The sequence below is a fragment of the Coffea eugenioides genome, chromosome 5 (assembly GCF_003713205.1).
Source record: "Coffea eugenioides isolate CCC68of chromosome 5, Ceug_1.0, whole genome shotgun sequence".
Taxonomy (NCBI): domain Eukaryota; kingdom Viridiplantae; phylum Streptophyta; class Magnoliopsida; order Gentianales; family Rubiaceae; genus Coffea; species Coffea eugenioides.
In genome coordinates this window covers 48451196-48472090 of record NC_040039.1, presented here as the reverse complement: position 1 = coordinate 48472090, position 20895 = coordinate 48451196, and the positions used below count along the sequence as shown (strand labels likewise).

The 20895-nt window shown below is 35.0% G+C and overlaps 3 protein-coding genes across 4 annotated transcripts; 1 reads left to right on the top strand and 2 right to left on the bottom strand.

The window, feature by feature from the left end:
- The first annotated feature begins 1370 nt into the window (after positions 1-1370).
- Positions 1371-1832, top strand: LOC113771924 (protein GRIM REAPER). Its single transcript, XM_027316472.1, has one exon. It carries the CDS (start codon positions 1371-1373, stop codon positions 1830-1832), a length of 462 nt encoding a protein of 153 aa, XP_027172273.1.
- A 1209-nt stretch (positions 1833-3041) lies between these two features.
- LOC113770612 (putative RNA-binding protein YlmH) lies at positions 3042-7327 on the bottom strand. The gene is made up of 10 exons (XM_027315125.1): positions 7041-7327; positions 6081-6190; positions 5741-5872; positions 5576-5649; positions 5386-5491; positions 4774-4842; positions 4308-4372; positions 4110-4208; positions 3796-3895; positions 3042-3655 (listed from the first exon to the last, which is right to left on the bottom strand). Exons 1-10 carry the CDS (start codon positions 7207-7209, stop codon positions 3593-3595), a joined length of 987 nt encoding a protein of 328 aa, XP_027170926.1. The 5' UTR covers positions 7210-7327; the 3' UTR covers positions 3042-3592.
- Positions 7328-7693: 366 nt separating this feature from the next.
- On the bottom strand, positions 7694-12797 carry LOC113770377 (proton pump-interactor 1-like). Of its 2 annotated transcripts, none has more exons than XM_027314811.1 (8): positions 12591-12797; positions 11114-11530; positions 10814-10996; positions 10420-10599; positions 10130-10324; positions 8970-9068; positions 8388-8888; positions 7694-8271 (listed from the first exon to the last, which is right to left on the bottom strand). In XM_027314811.1, the coding sequence occupies exons 2-8, from the start codon at positions 11480-11482 to the stop codon at positions 7948-7950; spliced, it is 1851 nt and encodes a 616-aa protein (XP_027170612.1). In that variant the 5' UTR covers positions 11483-11530; positions 12591-12797; the 3' UTR covers positions 7694-7947. The 2 variants fall into 2 exon arrangements, with proteins under 2 accessions (XP_027170612.1, XP_027170613.1); XM_027314812.1 differs by having other exon boundaries at positions 11114-11427; positions 12591-12796.
- Between the last annotated feature and the right edge of the window lie 8098 nt (positions 12798-20895).

Sequence of the window (20895 nt, the reverse complement as noted above, 5' to 3'; positions counted from 1 at the left end):
GGCTTAGTTCAGTTGATATGGAAGAAAACTCACTGATTAATCAAGACAAAAAAAAAAAAAAAAAAGGTCTGACAAACGATTAATTTTTTCAAAAACCCAAATAGTTACACGTAGCCGCTGCCCCTGACGGCTAGGATCTGGCATTGAACACTAAGACCAATCGCTACTTCCCCGTATTGCCCGCCGGGTTGTGGGGATCCACCGCTCTTCCGCGTGTCGGACTTTTCATCTTCTAATAGGTCAAAGCGTAGCCAATAATCTCTCCGGTGGCCTAATGATCATCCGGCACCAACTAGGCAAAATAAAAATTGCCCACCACTATTCATTAGTATTGTCACACTAAAATTCAAGAAATTTGAAATTCTTGCGCGCGCATGTGTATATATATATGTTTAAATGAATTCGATTCCAATCACCATCACGAATCATGACATGCTATTAAAATTACAAGTCGTTTATCGAAATATTTATAAAATTATTCATGAATACGAGTAGCCAAAATTATATGATTCCCTCTATAACATTTGCTTATAATCACTACATTGTAAGTCTGATTTTCCATGATTAAAGAAGAAAAAAAAATCTGTTGTGTATTTTCAACTTGTTACGAAGTTAGGATAGACCAATAATTATGTTCTTTTTTAACATTGCTCTCTTACAAGAAATTTAACGGCAAAAAGGATTATGTAGATTCAAAAATTCAGAGACAATCAGTTCGTTTGGATTGGCCATTTTTTTAAAAACTAAGTTTTTCAAATACAATGTTACAGTAATACACAAATAAAAATAACTCAAAAAATATTTAATCCATACAATATATCTAATATTTCAAAAAAATATTTATAGTAAAAAATTTTCATATATACTAATACAATAAAATTTTTCAAGAATACCTCCAAAAACAGCCATGTTTCAAAAACAAAGCGTGCATATATTACTCAATAATGATATTGTTGGAGATGGAAACTTTTTCAGTTCCAAACTGAAAATGCATTTATTTTTCTTTCCCTGCATCATAGAATTTCATTAGTTTAATTGTAATCAGTTGGTATTCGCGGGTCACATAATTAATTGAATTCCAACTTCAAATATATTCAAACTCTCCTCTAAAGGTCAAAACCAATAAGCTCCTGATTTCTTACTACTAAAACGAGTAAACCAGGCGGGAATCTAGAGCTTCACAGAACCTCGTAGTAATTACTAGGAATTTTTCTTCTAATCACACATGCCATGTAATTAATTCTCTTCTAAAGAAATGGATTTCTTTAATCGCAAATGACAAAAAACCCCGATTTAAATTCCAATGTCTTGTTGCCTTAGTTTGCAAGCTTGTACATGAACATCCCTCGCTTGAGCTGCCAAGAAGATCAATGGCCACCAAGTTACTCAAGCTCCTCACCGTTCTCTCTCTATCCCTCGCCTTACTGCACTCTCAAACGTCGGTTTCTTCCTCCTCAGCCACCATTCTGGAAGACGACGATGATCAGGAAGAGTACATCCTAGACGCACCATTTGCACACTCTCATTTGAGAAGCCGGTTCTTGGCCAGCGTCAAGAAAGGCTCAAGTTGCAACTCTCAAAAGAAGAACAAATGCAATGGTGTGTGGGCAAATGGAGGAACAAGTCTTCTCTACTGCTGCAAAAATCATTGCAGGAATGTGCTCGGAGACGCAAACAACTGCGGCCGATGTGGGAGCAAGTGCAAGTTAAACGAGAAGTGCTGTGGTGGAAGATGCATTAATGTCATGTACGACCGTTACAACTGCGGCAAGTGTGGTGGAAGGTGCAAAAAGGGCCTAAAATGTGGCCATGGATACTGTGGCTACGCTTAATCACGCATTCACACCCCAATAATGCATGTGCATGCGTGCATGCACGAAATGATTTGGGGAAGAATTTGGAGTCTTTTCCCTTGGAAGGGGACTTGTTACCTTAAAGGGATCGACCATATTGGACTGGAGAGTAAGACATGGATCTCTTCAGCTTTTCTCTATTGCATTAAGATGGCATGAACGACCAGTTCATGAACGGTCATACAGTCGGTAGATTTTTGCAGATGCTGGAATTTTGATGATTTTTTGTATGTAATACTCTTATACTTGCATACATAGTGGTTGAATAATGGGGGTTTTGATTTTTCTTTTTCTACTTTTGTTTATTCCCGTTGCATTTGTTTGTTTCTTCTACCTCACTTCAGATTTGAGTACATGATGATAACTGAAGGAGCGGATGAAAAGAGCAACGATAATGAGGTTCCATGGTCGGGCATTTCATTTCACTTTTACGATCATTTTCCTCGAGAGACTTCTTTTCTGTTTTATGGATGTATGTTACGGTATTTTGATCATTTGGTTACTCAAAATGTTACTTCTCTAGCTAACTTAACCAGGAGTTATATCCAACTTGATTGCTCAAGCAAATTGGGCATTTCTTTCTTCGGTAAAGATATTGGTGCAGCTCTAATGTTTCTTGGACCAAATCAATCCCAAGATCTTAACCACAGATCTTGGCTCAATGGCCACCAAGTGGGACTGTAGTCCCTCTTTAGGCTATAGGTGAGGGTTCAAATCCCACCTGCAACAAAAAAAATCTAAGGATGGTGCCAGAACATTCCTTTAGTCTATTAAGATTTGTGTACCTGCTGATCCCTAATTCAAGTCTCTTTAGCCTTTCCCTCCCCTCCAGTGTAGGATAGAATAAGTTATACAATAGTTATCGTCTCGATAAAAAAAAAAATCCCAAGATCTTGATTTGGCACCCCTTCCTCTTCTTAGTTTATTGACCCACCCACCCCCACCACCTCAAATTATATTCCTTTTCCTTTTCCTCTCCAAGTAATTCATTTTGGCAGAAACATTTTATTCCACACAAGGTATATCAACAAGCTGTACAAGCCCTGAGTCGATATGGGGGGTTTAACAATCTTTTCATTCAACATTTATTGCCATTTGGCTACGCCATATGACTTTCCTCTTTTCCCCAAATCCACAGTATCCAGACATTTCAACTGCACGAATGTGCTCTTTTGGAAAAAAAAAAAATACTAATAATAAGACCATTTGCATGAAGGAGAGTTATCTAAGGTTTACAACTTGGCAACATGAACGGGTAGATCTAAAACTATAGCTTCTCGACATTTTCTCCACAGGCAAAAATGATTGAAGCACAAAGTGTTGCATTCACATTTTCTGCCAAGAAAAGCAAACAAATCATACAAGAACGGCCATATATGACCTTTTTTTTCTCTTTTGTTATGAAATTTGTACACTACACGATGTCCGTCTATGAGAAAAAATACCATAACGCTTGCGAGTCAAAAGTTCATGGAAAAGTACATTGTAAAGCTTTGTCATTTTTATAGCTGAATGAATTGGAGATATAAACTCACCCTCTTCCCCCAATTCTTTCCATTCTACTAACGAATTTTCTAGAATAATTCGCAAATCTAGATCTGCTAATTGTTCTCGGATAGCAACCGCACCAGTGTAATACGACTTAGAGTTTTTTTATAGCTGGATCTGAAATAAGTTCGATGCTGAAGATAATAATAGAGCAGCATCTAGTGATGAATCCGAATCAAGATACTTGCTGCTCACATATATCGAATCAGTTCAACCACGAACTTACCTTTTTTTGTTGAGTTTATTTCTCCTATCTGATGATAAAAAGAACATTTGATGGTTAACAGAAGGTGACAGGACAGTACTCAATTCACACTTCACAAATATTTGAGATGATTTTTTTAGTATTCTAAATCGACGACCATTCAAAAATAGTTTTGACACACAATCTCACCTTCAATCTTCCTCTTCCGCTGACTGAGATGATGTCTCCGGTCTTAACATTAGTATTGCTTTTCAACACACCGGTCCAATTCACACGAACATCTCCATTACTGTAAATTAAGATTAAGTTTTTTAGTTCGTTGTGCTAGCTAATAGTAAAACTGAGTTTAAGAGACTTTTCTAAAAGTTGAGGCCAACAAAAGCCATAAAAGACATCTTCAATAACCAGATGCTCACCATCATATCTTTGTTGCTACATCTTACAGGGTAACAGAACATGAAAAAAAAATGAAGAAGAACTGTAGTGTTTCTGTTATTCCATACCTGATTAAAGCAGCCATTTTTGTTCGTGAAATTTTGTACCCAGCACTAGAAATGGCATCAAGCCTGAGCGATGATTCTACAGTTTTAAAAGCCTTGGTTCTATAATAAGGAAAAATGGATTTTAGTCTACAGACGGAGCCAAACAAAAACTTTTCATTCAATAATTAAAACAAAAATCACATATGGAACAGCTTGAACCTGGGCAGTTCATATTCAATAGCCAGCAATGGTATCTTTTTACAGGTGACTGAAACATTTCCAACCTGCAAATGATAATAGAAATTATTAAAATGCTGATTATTTACTTCAGTTTCTTAACTCCTCTGGAATTTAGACACTAGATGTTTACCAATTATACCATGCAATGATTAGACAATCATCTTTTTACTCTCAAACATTCAAGACTGTAAAATATATATAGAACAATTTGTGCCTTTTAAACCTTTCAGGTTTTCTATATAAAACTATACCTGCAGCTCAACAAAATTTTTAGGATTTGATGCACTCTAGAATAATTGAAACTATTATATGCCAAGATGATCTAATTTATCAAACCATAAGCAAAGATAAAGTGCAGTGAGTTAATTGACTTTTTTTTTTTTTTAATTGAAACACAATTGGCAGAGAATGTATAGCTAGGAAGCAATCTATAGGACAGGCCTACCTTGTCCAAGGATGATGTGAGGTAGTCAGCAAGCTCTGGAACCACAAGAATGTAAGCCCCCTTCTCTCCCTAAATTTCAGAAAGAAAAAAATTTAAAAAATTCAAAATGTAATAATTATGTGATCAAGCTAGGAAGTGATAAAATTATTCAAATCTGAATGAACAGTAACTGAATTTGACCATGTACAAATTCTATAGAAATTAGATAGAAAAAAAAAATGCCAAGTATACTGTCTACAAATCAAATTCAGTTAATACATCCTATAACTTGTGTGTTCATCGTCACAAATGACAGACTGTCAAATATTCAGACTGTTAGACGATATATCACATATTAAACAGATTTAGAAAATTTAAATAAACAGTGAAATTAGATCTAGAGGGATAGAAACATAAGGACTCATTACAGATATATACGAAGTTTACTGCTTCAACTGATGTAAGACTGTATCATAAAGAAATTTCTACTGAGGGGTTTGCTTATATGTAAAGGACAAGAAAGAGAAGAACCCTGCTGCAAAACAGAGATTTCGAAGGTGGAAGGTTTTCAAATGAATTTTCCCTATAGTTCAAGAAGCATAATGTGTAACAGCAGTTAAATGAAGAACCTACCTGCAAAATAATATCACCCAGCTTATCTCTCGTAATCCCTGTACCAAGGATTGCACCAAGGAAGTCACCATGAGAGCAAGGCTGGAATCCAAAGTTACCTAAAACACTGGAAACAGGAGCCAGTTCACAATTTACTAACAATTCTAGATCTAACTCAGCCAACAAAATGGAGGACTGGTCACATGAATACCTTAAAGCTGCAACAATATCAGGATCACTTGTCAAAACTTCTGGATGTCCGACTGAGAGTCGGCAGCGTTCAGCCTAGCATAATTGACAGGAATAAAAACATAAAAATCATAAATAATTTGAGAGAAAATACTTGACATATGGCGACAAATCCTTCGTATCAAACCTCTGGATATCCTCCTTGAGCAACTGTTTTAATGTCAACCAAATCTTTCAAAGCTTGCATTGACTCCTTTAGTACAGGTGGTGTAAGAAAGCCAGTATGTAGAATTTCGTGCCTAGTTGCTGCTCGTTTTGCCTAAGATATCCATGAGGATGATGGATGAATACAAACTGATTCCATAAGTAGAACTCTTACAAAATTATCTAGTCAAATCTAGAGAAAGTCTATGTGCTTTGCCAACTACTAGGGAACAAGGTGTCTGGAGATAAATAGAAAGAAACAAAAAAGACACAGCAAGGAAACTGGGTAAATCAACGTTTGCAAACTTTAAATGAGTATGTACCATTTCAAGCACACGCTTGACATCTTCATTTGTGTCCTTGTCTCCCACTCCTTTCAGTAAAAAATCTGTTTCACTCTTTATAGCCTGTGATAGCTGGCATAGACCCAAAGCTGCGTTGCAAGAGCATGAAGAACTGTGCAAGTCATCAGCCATGATAGTAGCGTTTTTAGCATAAAAAATGAATCACCCCATTGAGACAGCAAGTAGAGAAATAGATGTCTCCAAGCAATGAACAATAGGAAGCCACTTAAAGAACTTGGGTCATTCATACAAGATGCATATAGCCCTTTCCATCAAAGGAACAATCTCTTTCCAGCGATCAGATTGCTCAAGCCTAAAATTGGCAGAGTGCATTTACTAAAGGGACACACTCTACCAACTAAGAGTTGCTAGATTATGTAACATTTAGTATTTGGGTGACAACCGTGTATGAATTCCAAGTAGCCATACGCACTAGATTCTCAGAACAAGTTTAATCACCCTACTTTCCACAAAACAAGACTCCCAAAGCCAAAAAATTTCTTATTTCTTATTCCACCAGCTATTCTAAACACCCGAACAAATACCATGAAAAGAAAAAGTAAATTTCAAGAAAACATAATAGCAGTGTTTTATCTTAGAAACTCCCGCATATAGCAAGACCGACCCTGAGGATTCAACCTTTCCGGCTACAAAGTTGATAAAAAATAATAATAATAATAATAAGGCTCATTTGTTGCATTTAACATTAAAAGGCATAACACTGAAGTTAACCATCACTCCTCAGTCCTCCTTTTAAATAATACTATACAGAGAAGCTAATCAAGTGCTCCACAATTGAAGCTGTTTCGTACGATTCAGCCAATCGGGTCATGAAATTTGAAAAATCGGACAAGATAAACCGTAAAGCAAAAAAAAAAAAACAAATTTATGCCATCCACAAGGGAAAAGAAAGGTAGGAGAAAGATAAAATTGGCGGACCTGACGATGAATGGAGAGGAGTTGCAAAAGGAAGAGGCCTGGAGTAGTAGAACTTGTCTTTGAAGCCAATGGCACGAGGAGGAAGGAATTCAAGTGAGTGAAGAGCTCTTCTCAGAGCAGCTGAAGCCACGCTGGTGGCAGCCATAGCCGGTATGCGTACTGCCCACATCAACGAAACCTCGACAACGGACCCTTACTCTCTCAGAAGTTATTTACGCATGGTTTGTTTCGAGAGAATTGGACGGAAAGGAAACGAAGGATAAAATTTTTTATGTTTGTTTGGACTAATAAGGGTTGGTTTGTGAGGCTGGAAGGGAAAGGAAAGGATAGGAGGGAAAAGGAGGGATAACATCTAATTATAACTTAAGTGGCGAAAACTAAGAGAAATAATAATACCAAAATTAATAAAAATTTTAAAAGCCTGTTATATGTTTACCTTAATTTATGAATAAAAATATAATTAACGTGTGATAGTTAGTTACCTTTGGTTCTACAATTCAAACAAGATTGATGGATTCCAATCTTCTCTACTCTCCTTTCTTTTCTTTTCTTTTCTTTTTCACTAGGATGCGGCCATCATCATCTCTAACTCGTTCACTGAGTAAAGAAAAGCTATAAGACGATCCACCGTTTCTTTTTTTTATGTCAAAATCTGAAATTTAGCCGATAAAATTAAAAGCAGCTGTTAAAACTCAAATAAACATTACAAAATGGATGGCTGGCTGGATCTAGCAGCACCATTATCAGTTTTGCGTCCATCAGGATGCGAAAAGGAACGAAAAAACATGAAGAACTAATAATAACAAAAAGGGATAATAATATATGTCTACTTAATACAGACAGACAGGCCTAATCACTCGGAATCACCCGAACAAAAACCTTCCTTCGCTGAAAGACTCGGATAAATTTAGAGAAGATAGTTATATCCAATTCCTATCAGCAGAAGCAGCGCTAGAGCAGCAGCCGGAGCAGCCCACAACCAGTAGTTCGTCGCCTTTTTGCGTCTGAGAAAAGCTTTTGGCAGTGAATCCGCCGCACCCCTGGGGCGAATTCTGTGTCTAACAGCGTTCTCCTTCCGGTCTTTACTTTTGGGCAGAGCCGGCGCAGTTTCAACAGTTTCCTCCCCCTTCTCCACTTCAACTACCTCAGCAGGCGCTTCAGTTTGTTCCTCAGTCTCCTCAGTAGCAGCAACGTTAGCCCCGGCCTTTTTCTTTGCCCTCTTCTCACGCTCCTGCAATACATAAATGCCAATTTTGGTTCAGTCCACATTTTATATATATATATATATATACACATCAAATTCAACTCATCATTTTCAACAGAATATCATGAATGAAGAATAATTTCCTTAATTTTCTTCTCAGCTTCCTTTTGTGCTTTGATTGCAGCTTTGGCAGCCGCTTTTTCTGACAACTTTTTCTTCCTTTCCATCGCCTGCTTAGCTTTTGCGATCTCCTCCTCTCTTTTCACTTCCTTCAATTTCAACTCATCAATTTCATTCACCTTTGGAGGAGGATCGTTTTGCTTCTTCTCAGGCATAAAAAATTCCTCTCCATCTCCCGCATCTTTCTCCTGCTTAGTGCTCTTCTCCTTCTGAACTTTCTGGACAGGGGTCGCATCAAGTTTTGAAGTACTGGTATCTTCTTTTGGCTGTTTTACATTTGTCTTGGGTACTACATCGGTTACAACTGCAGGTGCTACCTCAACGACTACTAGAGGCTTCTCATCAGGGTTTCTCATCCGCCCATCCCTACTCAATTGACGACCGTCCAGAGACGGTAATATCCTCCTCTCATAATCTTCTCTGAAGCCCTTGCTTCCGCTCCACGAGGAAATAAATTTATCAACCTAACCAAGAAAAAGATGAAAGAATCAGGAAGGTTAAACCACAACAACTCTAGAACATATACAGCACAAGTTCCTACCAACCTCTGTTTCTGAAAGTTCCTTTAGGCCTTCAACATCCTTCTTTTCTGCAAGGCCTCTAGCTTTGTTCAACAGAGAACGATTTTGGTAAAAGGCGGAGTTCTGAAAATTTAAAACTTCAACATCATCACAAAATTCCAAAAGTATGAGAAAATGGAAAATTCAATGTGTATCAGGGATGAAAGGTTATTCACATTTACTAAATTCGTGAGACATTAACAACTAGGTTATGGTATAATCTATCTCTCTTTTGTTGACACATTGGGTTCTTACTCCAAAAAAAAATTAAGCTGCAATTTCAGGAACGGGGAAGTAAACCTCCACCAACTTCAGTGGACATCCAACTGGACAAAAATTAGGAAAATTGAGGAAAAGCAATTAAAATTTCTCAAGAATGTTTTCTCTTTTGGTATGACATAAGACCTATCAGAAGACATCAGAAAAAGACTAACACTACCAGGTGTCACAGTGCATATTTTCCTCTGTGTAACCTATTCAACATGCCTTCTGGTGGCTATTTCTATGCCCTGCTTATTGGCAGATCTGATCCTCAGGCTGGATTGGATGTTAAGCCAGATGGCTGGTGCAATACCATTTAGATTCACGAGCTATGATCAGAACACGTGAAACTCATTTTCCATTAATGTGAAGATTAGAATCTAATAATAATTGAAATTTTCCCACATGCTTATGAGAAAGCTCAATTCTCAGCAAGATGCAAAAAGGGGAGCAGTGGTATCTTTGGGCATCATGAATTACAGAATACCTCTAAGTTCTTTCTTGTACAAGTAATCATAAAATTTTGTCATCACTGGAAACCTACAGTAACGATACACTTTCAATCATGTAAATCTATTTGGCATCTTGTCTACATCTTCACTTTAAGCCTGTTAGTACATAATACAAGCACTTTCTGAACAAGAATGCATGTACACCACTGTTTGTTTTAAGACTTTCAAAAACATAATAGGAATTTCAACAGACTATCAAGTAATGTGCAAAATACTTACACCATGACAGACATTAGCACAAAATCAGAGCCTTGCAAAACCAAAATGTTGTAAAACACAGAGGCAATTAGATGCAAAAGTGTATCATATGCTCTCACTAGCAAATTGCATGATGTGGGAGAAATACAGTATCTAACTTGAAAATGTCAATACCCCTTCTTCACGTTGTTTCCTTAATTCCTGAATATTTTCAAAAGTTTTGTCTCTTTTCTGTGTCACAGCTGTCAATTCCTCCTCCAAGGACTTGATCCCCTTTTCAATAGCCTCCTTCTCTTCTTCAAGTTGTTTACGCTTAGCCAAAACCACTTGCTGGTCCTTTCGCACTCCATCCATATCAACTCTTATAAGCTATAAAAGAGTTGCAGTAATGAGTACAACTAAGTAAAATGCTATATTAGTAAAGAGCTGTATAAAGCAATCTGCAAAATAGAAGTATAAGTTACTTTCATCTGGTCTTCAAGGGCTTCCTTTTCACCCATTGACTCTTGAATTTTTGCCCTCAAAGCAGCATTAGCTATAACCTTCTCCCTTGTCCCTTCAAGCTGTTTAATTTCCCGAAGGATTTGCTTCTCCTCATTAAGGGTGATACTTTCATGTTGAATGTGGTACTGCAAACTTTTGATCTGTGACATAAAAGAAAAACAAAAAGTTAAGGACACGATTTCTTGTTCTTTCACAATTAAAGTTTGAAGATTCAAGTATAAGACATGTTAAGTTTCCGAAAACACCAAAATGTTGAAAAGCAAAGGATTGCAGACAAAGAAGGAAACAAGTTGGTGGATACGGAAAAAGTAGCATATATATTGCACTTGAAAAATATAAAACATCAAAGCTTACGCGATGATTAAGTTCTTCCTCAGACGAACATATACCAGATCCCCTGTCTCTGCCTCCATGTAACTGGCCCAAAGCCTGCTGCAAGGGTTCCCTTTCCTTTTTCTTCTCATCTATCAACTCCCTGTACTGCTTATTCTCTTTATTTAAATCCTTTAAGAAAGCAATCTTTTGTGCTCGATCAGCCTGCAAAAGATGAACAGACTCGATTAGAATCTTATCTTCATTTAAAGATAAGAAGCATGCAAAAGAGATAACAATACCATGACAAATTCATTGATGGATGCAAAAGAAAACACTAACCTTCAGTTTCCTTAGTTTTTCAATGAGCTGGGATCGGGCTTGATTCTTCTTCTGTAGCTCAGTGTCAGCCTGATCCAATTTGGCTTTGAGTTTCTGATCTTCATGTAACCTATACCTTACAAAATAAAAAGAATGTATCTGCTTAGGTGCAGGCCATTCATCAACTGCATCCTTGGGGAAGTTGACTTCAGCAGCTTTATTTTTTTCCCCTTTCACCGGTTCATCCATACCATGGGATCCAAATGTTATTGGTTCGCTAAGCCCCATTACGTTGCTTATTTTCCCGTTTTCCTTCAACAAACTGTTTTCTTCACCTGCAGTTTCCCCAGAAACATGGGGCAACTTAGATTCCACAACTTCCACGCCCATTATTTCAACAGAAGGTAAGCACACAAAAGTGCGTTAAAATCTCGAATCCTGACAAAATGGGAACATAAGTTACCAAAGGAATGTTCACATTTTACAGGTATCAGACAAACAAGGGATTAGAGTCAAATTGTTTAGTGGAGGTATCATGTCAAAATCAATCATCTAAAAGTACCAACATCAATCAAAATCGAAAAAGTTTTAACCCGAGCTTCCTTGCAAAAGATTTTTATCGATACAAAACACCCTTCCATTACAGGCACGGAAGTGCCAAATTCTTTGAACCAGTTGACTCGCAAGTTATTAACCTTAGTGGAAGCTTTAATACAGAAGAGGATTAAAGTGCTATGAATACCAAATTTCTCACTTTACTGATCCCCATCGAATAGATCTTTGAACCAGAGACCCGAAATACAGAAAAGATAAATAAAAATGAGCCATGCAACCTATTTGAAACAGCAAAAACATGTAAGATGAGTCTAAGATATCGATTAAATAACACACAACCAATAGCGGAAGATCGAATTTAGCGACAGAAGAAAGCTTCAAAGGTCATGGAAACTTCTAATTTATGAACGAGAAAAAGCCATCAACGAAAGATCAAAAACATAAAACTGAACGATACAGGCGGGGATGTATCAAATACTGAATTACTCAACCAATAGAGATGCCATGCAAATTACCTACGGATACAATTCATGAAACAAAGACCAAAGATTTCAATTTTTTTCTCAAATTCTTACTCTACTCTTCGTTCGTTAAAAAGATCAAATTTTTGAATCAGAAGCACCAAGAATACACGAAAGAGAACCATCCCACTTCATTTTCCCCCAATTCTATTTCACAAGTCAACAGATCAAATTTTTAAACTAAAAAAATAAGCTATTCACCAAACAGAACCACTCCTATATACTTCTACCCAAAAAGAACAAAAATCAATCAAAACAAAACAGGACTACCTTCTAGGACTGAGATCAATACGGATCAAATAATTGATCATGAAACAGAAATGACAAAAAGAAGTAAAGAATCCACACTCGAAAAAATAGACAAAGACAATAGGACGGAGAAAAATGCGGGCTTGTATCAACGAGGTAAGGAGTTTACTTACCAGAGATGGAAGCGAAAATGAAGAAGGAACCGAGAGAGACAGATATTTCCGAGGAGACCCCTTGTTTGACAATAGAGGGATCTTTCAAGACCAAGAAACTTGAGAGATACAAAGAAGAGAAAAAGAAGTCAGACCCCAGATCTCTCTCCCTCTATATCGTTCCCTCAATATGAAGAGAGAGAAAAAAATAGAGAAATGCTCTATGAGTATTCAGTACTAGCTAGCAGTTACAGATTTTAAGGATTTGTGGGGAAAGATAATGAGGGGTAGATATGGAGAGAGCGAATTACAACTGAATATTTTCTTTTCTTTCTTTTTTTTATAAACAGAGAGCAGGAAAACTCGTTTTTACATGGAACATCTTGGTTAAAAAAAAAAATTTTCCACGTTTAGTCAAAAATAGGAATAACCAGAGCTGTTGACAGTAAAAATATGGGATTGTTTTGGTTAGAAAAGGTTATCACTTAGTTATGGTGTTATGGACTGTTGTAAAAAATCGGTTGTCAGAGGCTCAGAGCAGACGGTGACATATTTTTAGTTTTGTCATTTGCGCTGAATAGGAAAAATCAGTTTTCCCCCGTTCCCAATCTGACAACAGAACAAACAAGAACTGCCATATTGTTTGATTAGGAAAACATTTACAGTGGTGGTATGAACAATCCAAACACACTCAATATTAACCCAATTTGGCGGACCAATGAGATTTAGAAATGTCAGGTTAATATGGTGTGTTTGGATTAAGAAGATTTGAAATAAAATAATTTGTTTTACAAATTTCAATCACTTTTTTATCTTTCTAATTATCTTTTTATCTCACATACATCACATTACAAAAAGTACTACAGTAATTATCTCAAATAAATCATCCTAACAGTACTTATCTCAAATAAATCATCAAAAAAAACTCACGTCCAAATAAACTCCTATCCAAACAAACTCATTGTCATGTTTGTTAAGGATAAGGATGTGCTAAAATAAGTATTTTTGTTTGGATAGTGGGTTATTTCCCCAAATATATTTGCTTATATCATCATTACAATTTCCAATACAGTTTTTTATCTTCCCAACTATCTTTTTGTCTCACATACATCACATCACAAAAAGTGCTACAGTAAAAATATCTCAAATAATTTACAATCCAAACAAACCCATTTGCATATTCTCGAGAAAAATGATTTAGGAATTACTGGTGTTCAATGAATTTGAACCTGATAATTAGAAAAAAAAAAAAAAAGGAAAGAGGAGTTTCTTCATTTGTATTACTATTTTTTTGAATTTTTTTAAAATGTACTATAACGATTTGATGTATATAAAGTAAAAAAATATTTGAAAAATGAATTCACGAAAAATATAAAAATTTTCCAATGTACCCATAGTGGTGTCCCAACGGCACTAATAAATGATGGATTCATTTTATTACACCTAAAGTATATTTAACTTACTATGTGAATATATGCATTCATATTTATTATACCCTACATCTAAATACTTTATCAAATTTTTTTTTCATTTTAAAAAATTAGCACATGAGGATATTTTCTGCAAGACACCCGTTAGCCAAACTTATAGTAAATGATGATAATGATGATTCGTCAAACTATGCAATAAAAACTCGTAATGTGAACATAAAGCTAATTTAGAGTTTAATTAATGCAAAATTTATTTCTCTTACAACCTACCAAGCTGCTCACTAGTTAATGTTGTTTGACTTGTACATTTGAATTTTTTAACACTTGCATTTTAGACAACGTATACACACTTTTTTCTTTTTTTTGTATACAATTTATTGATATTCATAGACTAAACTAGCATTTAGTGAGATTTAAACCTAATCTATAACTTTCGAAATTCTAACTTTGAATTATTTTGTGACTAGACTAAGACATCGTTGGCACAATATAAAATTTCTTTGGGTTACTAAAAGATGTCTATAGTTTTAGTATAGTTTTTTTTTTCTCCGTTTGCATTGTCCTTCTTACTAGTGATATGACTATGGCGTGTCATTGTACTAGTTGTTTAAATATTTCACATTTATTGTTTTATGATTTTTATTATCTGGTAATTTATTTGTATAGAAAATTTATTTTTAATTATTTATATTTCACGTATAACATATCACAAAATATATTACATGATTATATATTACATGAATTATTCCAAAAATATTTTAAAATAATCTCCTATCTAGACCCTTGTGATACATACGAGTTTGCAATTGGATGCAAAACGACGAAGTTTGCATGCAAAGAAAGAAGTCGTACTTAGAAAAGCGGTGGTGTCTGTTATTGTGCTTTGTTTGTTAGTACAGTGTCTAAAAACACGTGTTGGGCCTGAATCTATTGACTTCTTTGAATCAGGCACGTCCCCTCGATGTCCCCGAGAACACCATCCATTCATGAGATGGTAAATATGTTTGGATTTAAGATTATTTGAAATAATTTTTTTAAATAATACTTATTATAATACCTTTTTTATGCGACGTACGCGAGAAAAAAAATGATTAAAAAATATGATGCACCCATTTCTACTCATAATTATGCACTTAATATTTTATGAATTGTTTCACATTTTTTTATGTTTAATAATGAGATGAGACTTGTGTGTTTTGGATAAAAGATTACTTATAAAAAATATTTTTATAATACTTTTTTGTAATAAATGTATACTTCCTTTGTCTCATTTTAATATTCATGATTTTTTCCTTACATAATTTAAGAAAAATTAGTTAACTTTATTGGAAGATTAAATTTAACCTACTATTTTTCTAAAATACCCTTACATTGGTATTAGAACTACGGCTAATTATTATATCTTTACATTAATTATAGCAACAATGTTATGAAAAGTTGCACCATTCAATGTATGGATTCGAGCAATTAATAAATGAGGTAGGTTATATTGACTGATAACAAAATACATTAAATAAGAGTATTTTACAAAATTTACAAGTTAATTATATTATTTAATTGAAAAGTGAACTATAATTTATAACATACAGAAAAGAAAAATAAAACTATCAAAATGAAACGAAAGGAGTATGAAACATAACAATGATTAAAAATAAAAAAATAATTTAAAAGAATTCTTAATGCAAGTAAATAATTCTTTTACAAATAGTGGCCAAAAATCATTAAATGTGGTTGAATACAAGATCATTTAAAATTATTACTGTGGCACGTGGGATGAAAAGATGATCGAAAAAATAAAAAAAAAATGAGTTTCAAAATATATCCATAGTACAAATTATTTGGCAAAAGCTATCAAAAACTTAGCGAACCGCGTACCTTTGAACCGGTCTCACGATGATGACGTGTGTCCCAAAGGTTGTCCTGCCCACTTTGTGCAGGCAGGTGGTTCCAAAGTTTTATTCTTCGTGCAAGCATACTCTCGGATTTTATACTTTTTTTTAGGGCCACTTCTGAACTTATTAGCACAAAAAAAAAAAAAAAAAAAACTTATTAGCACTTGAACAACTCTTGTATTATGACTTCTCAAAATAAAAACTCTTTATTTTTTATATTTTATTTGATACGTAAGATAAAAATAAGAAATTCGTTTTGTTTGCCTAATTTGAAGAATTCAATCTTTTTTTTAATATAGACTTCTTAATAAAAAATTGAATTAAGAATCAGAAATAAGAAATATAAGTAAAAAAGAATTATCCACAACTTTTGATTCGTTCTACAATTTGAACTTTGCCACCAAAGAAAATTTCATTCTTATTTCCTTTGATTCCGATAAACTAACTACTAGTTTATTACAAATAATAAATAATTGTTGAACTTAGTGCTCTGTTTCATTTTCCCTGTCTTTGTTTATGTCTCGGGTTGGAACAAATTACTATAATTCGCCCTCCTCTCTTTGAAAGAAGGGGCGCTTCCGGTTCTGTCGGTGCTTGAAACAATTTTGTCTTCTCCATATTACTGTATCTCTAGAGTCAATAATTTTATATGAGGAACTACTGAACTCAATCACTTGCTACCGTTACTCTTCAGTTTTCTGTTGAGGTCTATCCTGTAGAGGTACTCAAATTGGATCAGTGATCGATTTCTAGGTTTCGTCGTAAACCTAATTGGTTACTTCTAATTACGTAAATCAATAGTTTAAACCGCACTCAAAGGTAGGGCATTTCCCATTTTTATAGGAACTCCTGTACCAGAAACAATGGTATCTCCAATTAGAGCCCCTCTGGGATGTAAAATATATCAATCAAACGGGTTATTTTTTCCCCAACTACAGATCCCATACTACCCCCATAAACTGAAAATCCATAACCCCAACTGCTACGAGAATGCCGTTTAGTTGGGCTATGCCTATTTGAACAGCCTCGGTTAATCCTGTCTTCTTTTGATAAGAATCAATACGATTTTTATAAGGTTCCTCCTCCGAATGAAATTCAATGGGATCCAGAGAGGCCATGTCTTCATCCATCGGATCCCAAGTACCAGAATCGATCGAAAGTTCGATTCTTTCTGAACTATTCATTTTCAAATGATATCCACATTGTTCACAAATATTCATTTTTGATTTCAAAAATTTCTTATAATTTAATCAATAACAATTTTCACATTTGAACCCACAAATGCCTATATTTTTGAGTTACATCGAGATCATTTCCTTATTCTGGTTTGACAAGAAACCAACAAATAATAGACTTATTAGGAGATGTAACATTTAGTAGGAAGTTGTCATCTTCAATTGTGTTAGGATTGTAAATTTTTGGAATTTTGTAGAAAATGTACTAATTTGATACATGTGAAGTAAAACAGTGATTGAAAAGCGTGTTCATGCAAAACATAGAGATTTTTTAATAAAAAAATCCCTTTCCAAACAAGGCGCAACAGACATTCTTTATGGTAAAGCATAACGGACATTTTGCAATTGAAAACTCTTTGTACAATGTCATTAATTATTATTATTATGATATAAACGTACGGTTCACATATTAGTGATATTACAACGTACGAAGTCCACCTCTCTTGTAAAGAGATTTCCACGTGTGTATTAAATCACAATTCACTAGCAAAAAAAGGTAAGAAATGCATGATTTACCTCAATTTTTTTATCACAACATTGTTACAATTAGTCATATACTCAGAGAAATGGGAGTAGGATGGATTTAGCTAATCTACTGAGAGATTCGAAATGAGCTAAATAACCTTTGGTTAATTTTTCGAAAATTCTAAGGAGGAAACGCAGTCAGGAGGGATTCGACCCGACCTGTGCCCACGGAGGGACTTAGGCCCTGCTTCGGTGCACTATAGCTCAATAGTTAGCACTATAGCTTGTTCGATCATCTGAAGCCCTTTTTTGGGCTTGAATTTAGAATAATGTATTTGGATAAAATATTATTTGAAACACACCAAGCTAGACATGATTTTGCTAATTGCCAAATTTCTATATCATCATTTCCCTTTTCACAGAACTTGTAAAATTTTAGTTTATTCCTCAAACTTCTTTCCAATAAATTATTTCTGAATAGCTCCTAGAAGTACATATTTGGATTGAGTCCACGTACATTACATAGAGTGACTGAAAATCGCAAGCAATAAACACAAATAAAAGAATTTTCAAATCAAGAATGCGGACGATGTTGCCTGCGTTTGATTTTTTGGCGAACCATACGACCCGGACCTGGAGCATCTTGGAACAACGAATCCTTGGACATTTGGTGGCCCATGTAGAAAGCTTTAGCTTTGCCAATCGGCTGTGTGATTTTGCCTAGAATTCCTTAGACTAGAGAGGCTGAATCAGAATATGACCCCATTTGTTTCTTAGGCCCATTAGTCCAATTGGACCGGGCAGTCAAGGGATTTCGAATTTTGGGGCATGATAGCAATCCACTCAAATCCCTTTTTGAAAAAAAAAAAAATTTTTGGTTGTGACTTGTTAGAGCAATGGACAATCCCTCTTTGGGACATGTTTCCGCCTTTTTGGGAGGTTTTGTTTTGATAAGCAAATAAATCATGAACTATGTACACATATTCTGCTTCTTCCTAAACTCATGGAACTGATCACTTAAGGCCCACGTGCACCAGGAATGGTATTTAAGGCAACAAAGGAAAGATTGGAAATTACAAATCTTGTGATGCCCACCAGCGTCACTTGTAACCAAACTGCGAAACAACAAACATACAACAAATTTTCACATTTTGGATTGCCTTTGATAGTAGAAATTTCATGTTTTGATAAGCTCCGATTAGCAGGTCCGTTTGGATTTCTCATTTTTTAGAAAAACAAGTTTTTCATATATAATATTACAGTAATACACAAATAAAAATAACTCTAAAAACATTACACCCATATAATATATTAAAAACGACTACAAATATATATAAAAATAAAATCTATATCATTTTTTTCTTGCATCTATCACTACTACCCACCACCGCCACCCTTACGCCCACCACTATCATTCCCTCATTACAGTTACTGTGGGAAAAGAGAACGGTGATTGATCCTGATGTCATCATTGGGAATTTTGTTCATCAGATGTTAGTTATGTACTGCACAGGTAAGTAGTTTTAATTTGTGGAGCACTTGGTAGTGCTCAAGGAGGCGTGTAAATTTTCTTTGATATTCTTGCAAAATCCATGAGACTCTAAAATTACTCAACTATTTATAGGATTTCTGCGCCATCCAAATTGTGAACCTGTGGCGTGCCCGGTTGAGCTCAAGTTTTACCAGTCGACATCAAAATTCTATCCAAGATTAATTATTGTCATAACTCGGAATTAACAAATACAATAAGAATTAATTTTTCTTATATTGTCAGTGTATATACTGACGAGATTGGATGAATACCATGTTATTTGAATTTAATTTAAACATTAAATTTTATATATGTGATATGTATCTAGATTAACTAATGTATACACTGTCAGCAAATTGACTTCCAAGTAGCCGTCATTGAAGTCATAAATCACCAGCCCAAGCGGCCAAGCCTTAAATTTACTTCAATTCTGCGATGCACGGCCGGTCTATAGAGCATAGACTCTTTACCCTTTTCACGTAACAAAAAATTTCGATAATAATAGCGGTCAAAACTTGAATTGATTCGATTTTTGAAAATACAATAACCAAGATTAAAAATAATAAATTTGTGCCACGACACTTAGCGAGATAGTATGATACAATTTGGGCTATTAAATTTTTAAAATTCGAGTTTATTAAAGTATGAGCCGATACTAAATATAAGCAATCAAAAATAATTTGAAAGATTGTACTATAACTCCATCTCTAATCTATCAAGAAACACTCTAAAATGTCGGCTCAAATATGCTTACAACAAGAGTTACTGACACCCCATACTCAAAGCAATCCACCCAATTTGCAGTAATTGCAAAAAGTAATTATCGTTTGTACCTAATTTCGGCTCTAATGCACCATCCAGATCGGGATTATTTGATAGAGACGTATTCCAGAAAGGAGGAAACAAATTACCTCGTAAGTGCAGCAAATTTCTGCATTACTCGTTGCAATAAACATTCCAAACTCCGTTATTTAGTCAAAAATAGACGCCAACCTCAATGGTCTTCGTGGGAAAAAAAAATGAAAAACAAAGATAAAGACCAAATTACGAGCTGTCGGCGCAAATAGTTGGCAGACGGTAAAATGAATGAAACTGTCCTGTGACAACTGACATCAAGTCCATCATGAATTATGCGCGGTCCCACCTAATTGAATTTCGGCAACTATATTTGGTGTCATGTCCTCGGCATCGCAGCCCTACATGTCACAACGTGGTGAACATCATTCGCGATCAACGGCGATTGATTAAGTTCATGGAGATTTGCGCAATGATTGATGAGCTTGTGATGTTGCCACCTGATACAATCTCTCGGTCTGCGTACCCCCTCAAACAAATGGGTGTGTATGGGATGGATCCAGTGGTTCCAAAAACAAAAACAAAAAAAAAAAGCTTATATCATTAGAAAAAAAAAGGTGGGTTTGAATAGGAGTCATTTGTCAATAAATTATTTACTTATATGCTAAACATATTTTTTAACAAATTTTTTTATTATATATACATCACATCTCAACGAATACTATAATAATTATTTTAAATAATATACTTCTAATAATCTGTTATCCAGACACACTCGTTAATATTAGTCGTGTGAATATAAAAAAAGGACATGGAGTAATTTTTAATCCCTTGTAGTGATAAGAATTAGTAACCTCTTTGATGTGTAAAGATTTGTAATCTAACTACTTAGTATATTTAACTTCGTCCTTCTACAATTAGCCATTTAAAAAAAAAAAATTTGCGACAAATGTCAACAGCGTTACATGAAATATATTA